This window comes from Carassius carassius, chromosome 41, assembly GCF_963082965.1.
Source record: "Carassius carassius chromosome 41, fCarCar2.1, whole genome shotgun sequence".
Taxonomy (NCBI): Eukaryota; Metazoa; Chordata; class Actinopteri; order Cypriniformes; family Cyprinidae; genus Carassius; species Carassius carassius.
In genome coordinates this window covers 14,238,147-14,251,622 of record NC_081795.1, presented here as the reverse complement: position 1 = coordinate 14,251,622, position 13,476 = coordinate 14,238,147, and the positions used below count along the sequence as shown (strand labels likewise).

Below are 13,476 nucleotides of genomic sequence, written 5' to 3'. Positions count from 1 at the left end.
GTGTGGACGGGCTGTTGCTGAGATATTTGTGGGTAGTGCTGGGTGCTTCAGTTAAGTATGGGTCAGTGAGTGCATCATCCTGTCCTCACACCCATTTCATATAGAGTCATGCGTGTTAAAACAGATTTTGTGATGATTTCTCAAAGCACATCCCAGTTGGTTCTTTGGGACGGCAGACGTTTAAAACCTCTGCATTGACTGGTAGGGAGTGAAGCTCCATTAATGCAGCACTCAGGATTGATGAAGGCAGTCCATGGAGTACTATATAGCTGTAATAGCTATATATAGCTATTATAGGAGGAGGCTTTAAATGGAGTCCTTTGTTGTAAAATTGATTTAATATTGATTAATTTTTTTTTTCATAGTCCAGTAAAGAAGCATGTCACTGTTAAACTAGTTTCAGCTCTTAAAGTTGGAAGTAGCAACACATCTTTTATTTTAAATTGACATGCATCCAAGTAAAATGGACAAACAAATTTAAGGCAGGGTTCTCGCTTCACTTTACGATGACAATTCATAATACAGTTATGTTAGACTGCTTTTTTCAGCTCTTGCTTCCAATTAAAGTTGTGATAAAAAGTAGGAAGCAAGCACTTTTGTACTTTTAATCAAATGTAATATATATATATATATATATATATATATATATATATAAAGAGTACTTACATTTTCATCGGAGGGTCTCTGTACTTTACTTCATCCGCACTGTTTATGAGTGCAGTGGATTAAGGTTTTATATTGTAATTTTCAATCTACACTGACAAACTGAACCAGAGAGAGGCTGGTTGGCTCTAACTGTTCCGACTTCCCGTTTCAATTAATGTGGATTAACTGAGCTACAGCAAGGCCTGTGCTGGATCATTGTCTAATAAGGAGAAATGACTGACAGAACACATTATTTCATTTGTAAGTATGGGAAAATGTGCTAATAATATTATTTCTATTATCTATTGTACTAAAAACAAAATAAGTTATTAAAATATTATCTGTAAAACGTAGATGTACTGTATTAACCGGAGGAGAAATGGTTTCAGTTAATTCAAATATATACCGGGAGTGTTTTTCACAGTAATTTTTTTCATTATTATTACTATTAACCAGAGTAAATAACTTTGAAAACAGCTCCAAAAACTCCTAACGATGTGGAGGAGCGATTAAAAATAAGAAACATGAGAATATGTCTTCAACTAGTGGTAGACTGACGGTTTATGGCATGCACACGACTGGTCAAGATCAGAGTTGAGCGAGTTCAAACCAGATGGACACAGCAACAAGTGTCACACTCCAGACCTCAATGTCTGTTCTCATGAATAGCCGTGATAGCCATGATCGTGAAATAGAGAGGTTGAGGAAAAACATCCCATCTTGATCAGGCTGGGAGAGCAGATAATCAATCCAGGCTGGTTGAAGTCATTTTTCAACAGGCATATTTCAGAAGTCTTGTAAAATTGAGGCTTTATTCCTTATTAGCACTACTTGCGTATTTTGTGTTTGAGCTCATGTTTGCACTCTAGATAAAGCTCTGGGAGAAGATTGGAAGCTCAACTGCTTGAAGCCATTGTTTCAGTTGTAAAATGGATTTAGACGAGCACAAATTTAATTAGCCAATTAGCTAGCCAGCAGCACAGATCCACAGTGATGTTTAGCTTAATGAATCTGCCACACTGCGTTGTTTGCCACGCTTCCCTCAGCACTCTGAAATAAACCGTGTCCCAAAATGAGCTTTCAGCCTCAGAAGCCATTCAGACAGACACAGGAGGATTACAGAGACTGTGATCATTTAGCCATCGTTGCGTCATTCCAAAATCAACGCCTGAGACTCAAAGGATGATGTCACGATGCATTACTTGCTGTGCTGAGGGCATCTGTCTTGTACAGTTTCACCCCGGGATCAGAGAAAATGAAGCTTGTATAATTAAGGAGTGAGTTAATACTGCATCACAAACTCTTCAATTATACAAGCTCAGTTTTCGCTCTTGTACCCCATGAATCTGGTTTTTGTGTCCACAAATCGTTCATTAAAAAGCCCTTTTATACATATACAATACAAATTAAGATTGATTTGAAAGAGACCTAATAACCATCCATTCCATTTCAAGTCAGATATACAGTTGTACAAAAAATACCTTATATACCCAAAGTCATTTCCCCCTATTAATTTATTAGAATTAGTATGAATTAATTATTATATTAACTAAACTTTAATTATTTTAAATCATTTGTTGAGATATTATAATGATAGCTTGCTGACATACAAAGCATCGCATTTAAAAACACCAGATGCAGCACAGGAAAGGAAAGGAAATGAAGGCAATATCTGCTTTCATGGGACAAAATTACATCATGGTAATTCTTCATGAAACAGAGCAGAATGCAGAAAAGCAACTCTGGGGTGCTCATGTGCATCTTCTCATAAAGCGCATATTTAAAAAAAATTATAATAATAAAACTGAATGGCAAAATAGGTTTTGTGAAAATGCCCTTTTTCAAGACAAGTAAAGCTTGAAATATTTTTTTTATTACTGATGTATTTTATGTTGTAGAATACTTAACTGAGCTAGTGTAGGCACAGACCTTACTGCGTGCATTTAAATAAAAAATAAAAATAACAAGGAAAAAAACAACAAAAAGGCAAGTTGCCAGGCTTTGACCAACAAATATATGTCGTCTGTAGAACTATTAATAATGTAACCAGTATGCTTTATAAATACGGTGTGGGCAGCGGTGGAACTTACCCCATAACATTTGCATACCTGACTGAGCCAAGACATGTCTGATATGTAAATATTGTAGGACAGAAGATAATACAGAAGTGTCCCTTACAGAGACACTATGAGGAGAATGTCGGTATGGTGGGTGAGTATTTAGAGAATTACAAGCACTACTATCACTTTCCAGAGCAGACAGAAACCCCACATATCAACACAGCTCGGATATCCTCTTATTCCCTGTACCGTTTGGCCGTGGACGTACAGTAGCCTACATAGCAAGAGTCAAAAGTGCTGCGGTCTCCCTATTTAACCCATTTTCGGTAAAATGTCACCCTCTGCTGGTTGTAAAATGTACACATCCAATAGAAACTAGAAACCTTTTAACCCCAAAAGCTGCTTTTGGAAGTAATAGCACCACTTTGTCATATGGCTCTCTAATCCTCTTACAAACACAAAGATAAACACAACCAAACCTTCACCTTCTCTCCTGGAAAATGTCTTAATCATTCAAGTGTAAACGGCACATTTACTAAGTTCCAGCTGCTATTATGTTCAATGTCCTTCAGAGGATTGATGTTTTATTAGTTCCTGTGAGCAGATGAGCTCTATTCTTATCTGTTCATCACTTTCTAGTTTCTATTACTCTAGGTGGCATCTAATGTCTAAGTGGACACAATGCTCACTTAATGGATCCTTAACCTTTTGGGAGACAGTTTCATAATCCACTAACAAGAAGCTCTTAAAAGAAAGGCCAAGCAGTAGAAATGTAGTAGAGTGAATGGATAAATTATAACTGTGTTTTGTATTTTTTAAATCATATATTTCATATATTCTTGCTGTAAAATAAATAAAAAAGTATATAAATTGTGGTAATATGTCCTTTAATTAATAAAAAGAGTATGTATATATATATATACATATATAATGAAAAACTAAAATTAGAAATGTTTTGTACATTTTCCAGGAAAAAAAAAAAAAAGCTTGTCATTTTGCTGGCAACTTTTCTATATGATGTTTCTATATTGTCAACTGAAAGTACTTTGTCATCAGTATTAGTGAAACTACTGCTAAATAGTTTTGTATTTTCAGCAGATTCTCTTGCACTCATGTGTCCTCTCTGATTGGCTGCTTGTTTGACAGCTCTATTGTTCATCTCCGCTCTACATCCAGCTCCTGTGCACCCACAAAAAATAACAGCCAATAGCTCATGGAAATCTGCCTGCTTTGGCATAATTGATCTTCACACTAATCAGTCTGATCAAATTTTGGGGGAAAAAGAGGTAAGTTTTTTATCAATATTGTATGTTGATTTTTTTGTTGTTGTTTTTAAATCCCTTCACACTTTACAAAAGATTATTTTAGGCCATCAATCACATTAGTCATGATGTGATGGGGTTTAAATGCTGTCCATTTGTGTGTAAATAGTGTTCACAAACTCACTTTATTTATACAAGAAGAAAATAAGACATTTAAAATCATTCATTAGAAATGATTTAGCTAAGAACAAACAATTGTACAGATTTATTTTGAATTTAATTTGCATTTTATTTAATTTTAATTTAACTTAAGCTCTGCCTTTTTTGATGGTAAAATTGAGAAGCACTGTTGTTGTTCACTGAAACTAAAAGTTGTTTTTTACATTAATTAAAATAAAGCTGAAATAAAATACAAATGTTATGAGAAAAGAAAAACTAGAAACTGACTTACACTGAAAGAACTACAAAAAATATCTATATAAATATATATACCAGTAATAATAAATGAAAATTTAAAAACTAATAATAATGTCAAAGCACAAAAAAACTTAAACTATAATTAAAATGAAATCTGAATTTTAAATTTTAAAAATAAAAGATCAAAATAAATAAACAATGATTAACTATAATTAAATTCATTAATATTAAAGTGAATAAATTCATACTTGCTTCCATTTGTAAATCTAAAATTAAAGTATGTTTTTAAACTGTTTAACTGTGTTTGAAAAATACCTTGAATTAATTTTAGTATTGACTCAATTTTGTCAGTGTGTCTGTAGGTGCAAGATGTACAGCTTTATGGGAGGTGGATTGTTTTGTGCAGGAGTGGGAAATATACTCCTGGTGATCTCCACTGCCACTGATTACTGGATGCAGTACCGCCAGTCCAGCAGTTACATGCATCAGGGCCTGTGGCGCTACTGTGTACCTGGAAAATGCATGACATACACAGACAGCATTGGTGAGACATCACATCATGGACATTAATTATATTCACTGGAATATTGTACCAAGTTAAAAAAAATCACAACTAATTTCTGTTTCAATTTGAACAGCATATTGGGATGCCACCCGTGCCTTCATGATCCTGGCCATCTTAGCTTGTTTCTTTGGCATCATCATCGGCGTCATGGCTTTCATCAATTACTCCTCCTTTAGTGGTTTTGACAAAACCTTTGCTGCAGGAATTCTCTATTTTATTTCATGTAAGGGTGTCTATACATCAAATAACATTACTAAGTTTAATTATATCTAAACTGACTGTATGTGAAGTCACTGTTGCTTACCTGAGGTGGATTTTGTTGTTGTACCTTCCAGGCTTTTTTGTGCTGCTGGCTATGGCTGTCTACACTGGGATGACAGTCAACTACTATGGAAAACGTTATGGGAACTGGCGGTTCTCGTGGTCGTACATAATGGGTTGGGTTTCTGTGGTGCTCACTTTCTTTTCAGGTACATTTGATGTTAACATGAATATTCTGCAAACATAAGGTCAATGAAAGCAAATGTAGTTGCTTACTAAGAAAAAAAAATGTGTATAGAAGTGCATTTAAAATGGAAGTCTATGGGTTAAGTGTAGCCTATAACAGTTGCCCATAGACATTCATTGTAAGTGTTCATTTTTACAAACTAAGGTAGGTGTTTTTGGGGTACTCCGCAACACCCCAGAGCATTTAACCTGAGATATTCTTTTAAAATTAAGCATTAATACATCAAATGTAAATGTTAGATTATGTCAACATGGTCAGCATCTTTCAGCAATGAATAAAGTTGTTGCTAACGTAGAGGTGTTAACATCCCTTGCCTTTCTCTTGCAGGGATCTTCTATATGTGTGCTTACCGGATGTATGAACCAAGAGGCCCCATGTCACGCTGATGCTTCTCATCTTCGATCTGCTATTTGATCCATTCAGTCTGAATGTGAACCATCATGTCATCCCTGATCCCTTTATTTCTGACCTATCAGTTATCGTTTATTTTAAAATCACACAACACAAACTAATAAATGACTAAACTAATTCCGTACACTAATTTATAGTTTGGGCATTTCTTATACAAACTAATTTACACATGATGGGCAGATCAGGTTGGTACCAAAATATTATATATATATATATATATATATATATATATATATATATTGAGGTTTATAAAAGAAAACTTTTAGAAAAGCTTGCTATTTTCAATGTCATTATAATATATAGATAACTATGAAATTTTTTCACGATTCTTTGATAAATAGAAAGTTGAAAAGATAAGATTTTGAAATAGATATTTTGTAACTAAATGCAGGATTTTGTCTTTACTGTCACTATTGATCAATTTAATCTTGCTGAATAAAATTGTTTTTAATTTCAAGATCTTACTGAGCCAAACTTTTGAACAGTCGAGTATTTAATCAGTTTACACCTCAACAACAGTACAAGGTCAACTTTACTTTTAAGGAAGAACCAAGAACACAAAGCATTCACTTTGTGAACAGCAAATACTTTATTGTCAGTGTTCAACACAGCAGAATGTGATGCTTTACTGTATATGTGAATGAAGTTTAACATGAAAACAAAAACATGCTGCTCAAAACAGCGTCAAAGCGAACTGGTAATTAATGCTCAAATGAGTTACATGTCAACCCACAATTGGTCCGAAATCGAACTTTGAGAAACATGCAAAAGAGAAAGCATACTTATACGTACTAAGGTGCTCCAAAACAACACAGCAAGGTGCTTTAAACAGTGAGAAACTTTCTCAGAATGATTTAATCAACTTCTTCAATGGTTGGTCCAGAGGATCCACCTCCACCAGGGGCACCTCCAGCTCCTGGGAAGCCACCAGGCAAGCCACCAGGCATCCCACCAGTGCTCTGGTACAGTTTGGTGATGATAGGGTTGCACAACTTCTCTAGTTCCTTCTGCTGATGCTCAAACTCATCCTTCTCAGCTGTCTGTACAGAAATGACAAGTAGAACTGAGTGCAACAGATGCATTAACATGACTGGACATCTCAGACACAAAAATTGAGAACCATACCTGGTTTTTGTCCAGCCAGCTTATCACCTCATTGCACTTGTCAAGGATCTTCTGCTTGTCCTCATCACTAATCTTGCCCTTGAGTTTCTCATCTTCAACTGTGGACTTCATGTTGAAGGCATACGACTCAAGGCCGTTCTTGGCAGAAACCTTTTCTCTTTGGACATCATCCTCAGCCTTGTACTTCTCAGCTTCCTGGACCATGCGCTCAATGTCCTCCTTGCTTAGACGTCCTGGAAAATTTGGAAAGCATTGATTAGGATTTAGGTTTAAATAGTAAAAGACAATCAGGAGTTCGAGAGTTATGTTACCTTTGTCATTGGTGATGGTGATCTTGTTCTCCTTGCCAGTGCTCTTGTCTACGGCGGACACATTCATGATGCCATTGGCATCGATGTCAAAGGTTACTTCAATCTGGGGGACACCACGCGGAGCAGGAGGGATACCTGTCAGCTCAAACTTTCCCAGCAAGTTATTGTCCTTAGTCATGGCTCTTTCGCCCTCATACACCTAGAAGAATGCAATAACTGTGAAACTTTGCCATGGACAAAGACCAAAAAACGGCACACAGATCATCTGCTCACCTGAATGAGGACACCAGGCTGGTTGTCGGAGTAGGTGGTGAAGGTCTGTGTTTGTTTGGTTGGGATAGTAGTGTTACGTTTGATCAGGACGGTCATAACGCCGCCAGCAGTCTCAATTCCCAAGGACAGAGGAGTAACATCCAGAAGCAACAGGTCTTGGACATTCTCAGACTTGTCTCCAGACAAAATGGCTGCCTGGACAGCTATATAAAGGAAATAGGTCTCTAATAGGACATTCAGGGAAGAAAAGGACAATCAAAATGATGTCCATTTTGATTACCTGCTCCATATGCGACAGCCTCATCCGGATTGATGCTCTTGTTCAGTTCCTTCCCATTGAAGAAATCCTGAAGGAGCTTTTGGATCTTTGGGATACGGGTGGATCCTCCAACAAGGACAATGTCATGAACCTGAGTCTTGTCAAGTTTAGCATCACGAAGGGATTTCTCAACCGGATCCAATGTGCCACGGAATAGATCGGCATTGAGCTCTTCAAAACGAGCCCTTGTGATTGAAGTGTAGAAATCGATTCCCTCATAAAGAGAGTCGATTTCAATGCTGGCCTGGGTGCTGGAGGACAAAGTGCGTTTCGCCCTCTCGCACGCTGTGCGCAGCCGACGGACGGCCCTCTTGTTGTCACTGATGTCCTTTTTGTACTTGCGTTTGAACTCTGATATGAAATGGTTGACCATGCGACTGTCAAAGTCTTCTCCACCAAGGTGAGTGTCTCCAGCTGTAGACTTGACCTCAAAAATGCCATCCTCAATGGTAAGGATGGACACATCAAAAGTGCCACCACCAAGATCGAAGATCAGGACGTTTCTCTCAGAACCAACCTGGTACCAGACAAATAAATCAGTTGTGTTCAACTATTACTGCTCTAATATTGTTGTATAGTAAAAGTAACAATCTTACTTTCTTGTCCAGGCCATAGGCAATGGCAGCAGCAGTCGGCTCATTGATAATTCGTAGAACATTGAGGCCAGAGATAGTCCCAGCATCCTTTGTGGCCTGGCGCTGAGAGTCATTGAAGTAAGCAGGAACCGTAATAACTGCATTCGTGATGGTCTGTAAACACAGATTCATATCTTTCATGAAGTGTAACATGAAGTTGATTTTTTTTTCTGAAATCATCCTCTGAATCAGAAGACACATTCCAAACAAATGTTTAGGGTTGGGGGGGGGGGGGGGGGGGGTGCATGGATCCAATGCTATTTCAAGCATCCGGAGTTATTTATACTGTTAAAGAGCTGGATTCTCATGCTTAAAATGGCCAAAGTTTAAAAAAATGAGTCAGACTTATGACAGAGTATTTCTGTGGCAAATTCACTCCTTTCCGGTTCATATAAGTTTGGGAAAGTTTATTTTCTAGTATGGCCCTTCATGACGCCTTGAAGGGCAGAACTCCTTGTATAGGCACTTCTGCCGGAAGAGCGTGTGCACACAGCAAATAGAGCGAGAGAGCACACCCGTCATTTTATAAACAAGGCCCTTTTCGACGATGGATATTCAGATTGTTTGATACTGAGAGACAAATTTGTCCCACCCTTTAGAAAAAGAAGTTTATTCAAGTGTGCTATTAGTGTTCTACTTTTAAATGAAAAAAATTGAAACATATACCTTTAGTAAAGAAAACTTATTAGTATACTTGCAGTATAAAACTACTAAACTAGAAGTTTGCATAGACTATATTTCACTGTTTACTAAAAATACTGTATTTTATGCGTAAACTATAAGTATACCTATAAGTTCACTTTTAGTATTGTTACAGTACAAACTAAAAACATAGATGTAAATTAGCTGTGTACTTACTACCATTATACTAAAAGCATATTTAAAAGTACACTTCTGTTTAGTAGAAAGTGGGCCAAATTAGTCCCAAGGAGTATTGAAATAGTACACTCACAAGTATACTAATAGAACACTGATATTTGTGAACCGCATAAAATTTTTGTTGTGTTTCGTTGGCAATCGGCGCAAGTGTATATATTGTAAACATCACAAAGTGGTCACAAGTCTTCAGCTCCACCCACGGCATGCCTCCTGGAGCTCTGCTGTTTTTGGTGAGAATCATAAAGCTGTATCGTTCTTTTACAAATCTGATAAAAGTAAAGATTCTTCGGAGATATGAAGGATGCAATATAGCTACTGAAACACACACAGAAACTGTGTCCCCTTTAAGATGTGTTATTCAAACAGGCCTTTTTCATGCTCTTATCTGTCACTGTCAGTGTTGACAGGTTGAATGTGTCAACATCTTTATACCTACAGCAACAATGGGTAGGTTTCTCAGCATCATTCAAACAAATACAGGCATTGTTTTTGACAGAAACCTACTTTTCCAAGGTATGCCTCAGCAATTTCCTTCATCTTCGTAAGCACCATGGAAGAAATCTCCTCTGGGTAAAATGTCTTAGTCTCCCCTTTGTATTCTACTTGAACTTTGGGGCGTGAGCTGTCATTTATAACAGTGAATGGCCAATGCTTCATGTCTGACTGCACAACAGATTCGTCAAACCTCCGTCCGATGAGCCTTTTTGCATCTAGAGAAACAAATATGGCAACAAATTCAGAACACATGCAACTTAAATTTAACAATACTTGTAAAAACAGTAATGTTAGCACTGGGACGCAGATATAATTCTTGATAATACCAAAAAGCTGATAATTATTTTCCATTAAATAAACTGACAACTGTTTGTAAATGGCTCAAATTTATACTGTTTTATATTTTTTTACCAATCTTGAGATTAAAATCATACATAAAGCTGCTTACCAAAGACTGTATTAGTGGGGTTCATTGCTACTTGATTTTTGGCAGCATCTCCAATCAGCCTCTCGGTGTCTGTGAATGCTACATAACTTGGAGTGGTCCTGTTACCCTGGTCATTGGCAATGATTTCAACTTTGCCATGCTGAAAGACCCCCACACAGGAGTAGGTGGTCCCCAGATCAATGCCAACTGCTGGACCCTTTGACATGGTTTCTGCTGGAAGAAAAAATACATCATTTAAGATGGTTAAGATTCATAATGGAACATATTTTTAACATTCAACCCAGGCCTTCCAAATAAGGTATTTTATATTTGTTGTATATCCTATCCAGAGCTCAATTCTTTATTTACTCAAAAGCTTTTTTGGCAAACTAGACATCAGATGATCCTGTGGTCTACATGGACCACAGAGCGGATTAGCTGCCACTGTGTTAAAAGATGCTACTTCAAACAGAGCTGAGGAAAGCAGCTTTTATCATTACTTCACTTTCATTAGTGATTATAGGTTTATAAATCACTCTTAAACCATTCTTAAAAAAAAGTCATCATTTACTCATGCAATTTCAATCCTATATGACTAATTTTCTTCTGTGGAAAAAACAAAGATAGACAGACTCAACTGTCACTTTAATTTCCTTTTGAGTACAACGACATAATATTAATTTTGGGTGAACTAGACCTTTAAGATAATTGACTGCCTCTTGAGGGAAAGTTATAGGTTCGGTTTCCCATCGTTTGCTCGAAACTATTATGCAACATTTGTCATTTCCGTAAGAATTCCTGAATTGGAAAGATTAGGAGTGTCTTATTCTGGAATCATCTGCTGCTAGAACGTTCTATAAACCTTAATCAAACGCGCGCACAACACTCCGAGAAACGTGGCGTGAACGTTCTAGAACATTCCATATCATTTCTGGTTTAGAATGCAGATCGAATGCAGAAAAAGGTATTCAAATAACATTTAGCCAGTGCTATTAAAATGACATTTATGTTGTTATTGTTATTTCCTCGCTCGCGTTGGTTGTTAGCGGTATGACAGCGTCAGTCACCATAGCCTAACATCTCTTTATGATCTACGGAATAACGAAAGTCATAATTTTGGAACAACGTTAATTTTGAGTAAACTGTAACGTTAAGTTGCTAAACTATCAAGCAAGCCTGAACAGCATCACACTCAACGCATCGTGGTATATGTCTCAGTATTGCAATATTACCAACTGTGCAATCAGTCTTTTTATAACTATAAAGAAACTCTAAACTCTTGAACTTTCAATACATAATAACAATAGTCATCATAACTCTCACCAGAAACACTGTAAGTCTGTCAGTCACCTTTGGTGTCGCAGCTCGAGACTCGCGCGATGTCTGCAACAGAACCGTGCTGTGGTGGTGCTTAAGACTCTTCCTGAGAACAGTCCAGAACAAGAAATGGCGCAGCAGCCAATCACATCGCGCGGCCGCTAAAGCGCCCACAGATGGAGAGCGCCTGCAGGATTCAGCCTGTTACACAGCAGAATGTTCCTAAAAGGAGAAAAATATAGATCTATACAGTTCTTGAACACTCCCTGGTAATTTACACCGTTAGGGTGACCATACATCATCTTTTTTCCCGGTGTCCTGTCGATTTGGGCTACCCAGTCAGATTTTGCTACCTCCAGTAACACAGTGGTAGAAGCCTAGTAACGTTATCCTACAATTCAACAACGAAAAACGCGACTTGTAACGTTAGAGTTATGGTTTATTAACGTCCACACCAACCACAACCCTACTACCCTTTACAGTAATACAGTAAGTTAATTATGTGTGATTCGCGATTGTAGCTAGAAGGGATAGAGCTACTGGAAACCAACAACAACAAAAAATAAATTCTACGTATTAGATTGTTTTTTATTAAAGTCTACACCTACCCAACTTTAAACCTAACCTTACAGTAATACAGATACATTCAATGTTGATCAGCATGAGAAAGAGGACGCAATATTGATGTGCGCATGCGCAGTAAACCCTAGGAAATCTGACGGGTAGGATGTAGTTTTTATCTACCTGTTGCATCTCCCGTCCGCGTTTTGACTTAAAAAAATTAAACAACGTGATTATTTTTCATGAGACCTACATCCAGCCACGCAAGAAAACATATGCAATCTACTTGAGTGAAGAGGTACGAACTGACCAATAAAGGAAGTTGTCTTTCACTATTTTAGGTAGTTGTTAAATAGATTTATGTAAAACATTTTACATTTAACTTTAGTAACTTCTAGCGTATTCTCAACCTTGGACCTCTTCTTGAAACATATAACTATATACATACTGTATACACAATATATATATTTAAATTATAAAATAACTCAACTGATTGGTCGATAAACCCGGGAAAAATCAACATAGTTCTGTCTAGCTGCCACTTTGCTCAAGTGTCATCTTCATTTGGAATTTTACATACAAGACGACGGTCGCGACAAAATCCCTGGAGTTAGAAACTCCAGAAAAATAAACTTGTGATAATATCGTTCGTTATAAGTATAACTAAACACTTTTCTTAACATAATGAATTCTTTTTACATTTTAAGCTTTAAGTTACTGACACGGATAGCGCTGTTGTTATGGTTACCTCCTCAAGTCAGCTCAATTTCTGTTCTATCTATCTATCTATCTATCTATCTATCTATCTATCTATCTATCTATCTATCTATCTATCTATCTATCTATCTATCTATCTATCTATCTATCTATCTATCTATCTATCTGTGTGTCTGTCTGTCTGTCTGTCTGTCTGTGTCCGTCCGTCCGCCCGCCCATTCATCCATCTCTCTCTGTCTGTCTGTCTGTCTGTCTGTCTGTCTCTCTATCTCTATCTCTATCTCTATCTCTATCTCTATCTCTATCTCTATCTCTGTCTGTCTGTCTGTCTGTCCGTCCGTCCGTCCGTACGTCCATCCATCCATCCATCCATCCATCCATCCATCCATCTGCCTGCATATCTATCTATCTATCTATCTATCTATCTATCTATCTATCTATCTATCTATCTATCTATCTATCTATCTATCTATCTATCTATCTATCTATCTATCTATCTATCTCTGTCTGTCTGTCTGTCTGTCTGTCTGTCTGTCTGTCTGTCTGTCT

At 37.1% G+C, this 13,476-nt stretch overlaps 1 protein-coding gene and 1 pseudogene across 3 annotated transcripts; one reads left to right on the top strand and one right to left on the bottom strand.

The window, feature by feature from the left end:
- The first annotated feature begins 2,638 nt into the window (after positions 1-2,638).
- On the top strand, positions 2,639-6,085 carry lim2.3 (lens intrinsic membrane protein 2.3). 3 transcript variants are annotated; one of them, XM_059533239.1, is made up of 6 exons: positions 2,639-2,856; positions 3,882-3,995; positions 4,794-4,928; positions 5,023-5,172; positions 5,285-5,419; positions 5,785-6,085. In XM_059533239.1, the coding sequence occupies exons 1-6, from the start codon at positions 2,850-2,852 to the stop codon at positions 5,841-5,843; spliced, it is 600 nt and encodes a 199-aa protein (XP_059389222.1). In that variant the 5' UTR covers positions 2,639-2,849; the 3' UTR covers positions 5,844-6,085. The 3 variants fall into 3 exon arrangements, with proteins under 3 accessions (XP_059389222.1, XP_059389221.1, XP_059389223.1); XM_059533238.1 differs by having other exon boundaries at positions 3,852-3,995; XM_059533240.1 differs by lacking the exons at positions 2,639-2,856; positions 3,882-3,995 and having other exon boundaries at positions 4,740-4,928.
- Positions 6,086-6,437: 352 nt separating this feature from the next.
- LOC132122811 (heat shock cognate 71 kDa protein-like) lies at positions 6,438-11,784 on the bottom strand (annotated as a pseudogene).
- Positions 11,785-13,476: the final 1,692 nt, after the last annotated feature.

What these genes read in the sequence shown, in the direction of transcription:
- lim2.3 (XM_059533238.1), top strand. An exon ending in TTTGGGGGAAAAAGAGGTAA is followed by an intron (nt 3,996 to 4,793) that starts GTTTTTTATCAA and finishes TTTGTGCAGGAG; the next exon opens with TGGGAAATATACTCCTGGTG. An exon ending in AATTCTCTATTTTATTTCAT is followed by an intron (nt 5,173 to 5,284) that starts GTAAGGGTGTCT and finishes TGTACCTTCCAG; the next exon opens with GCTTTTTTGTGCTGCTGGCT.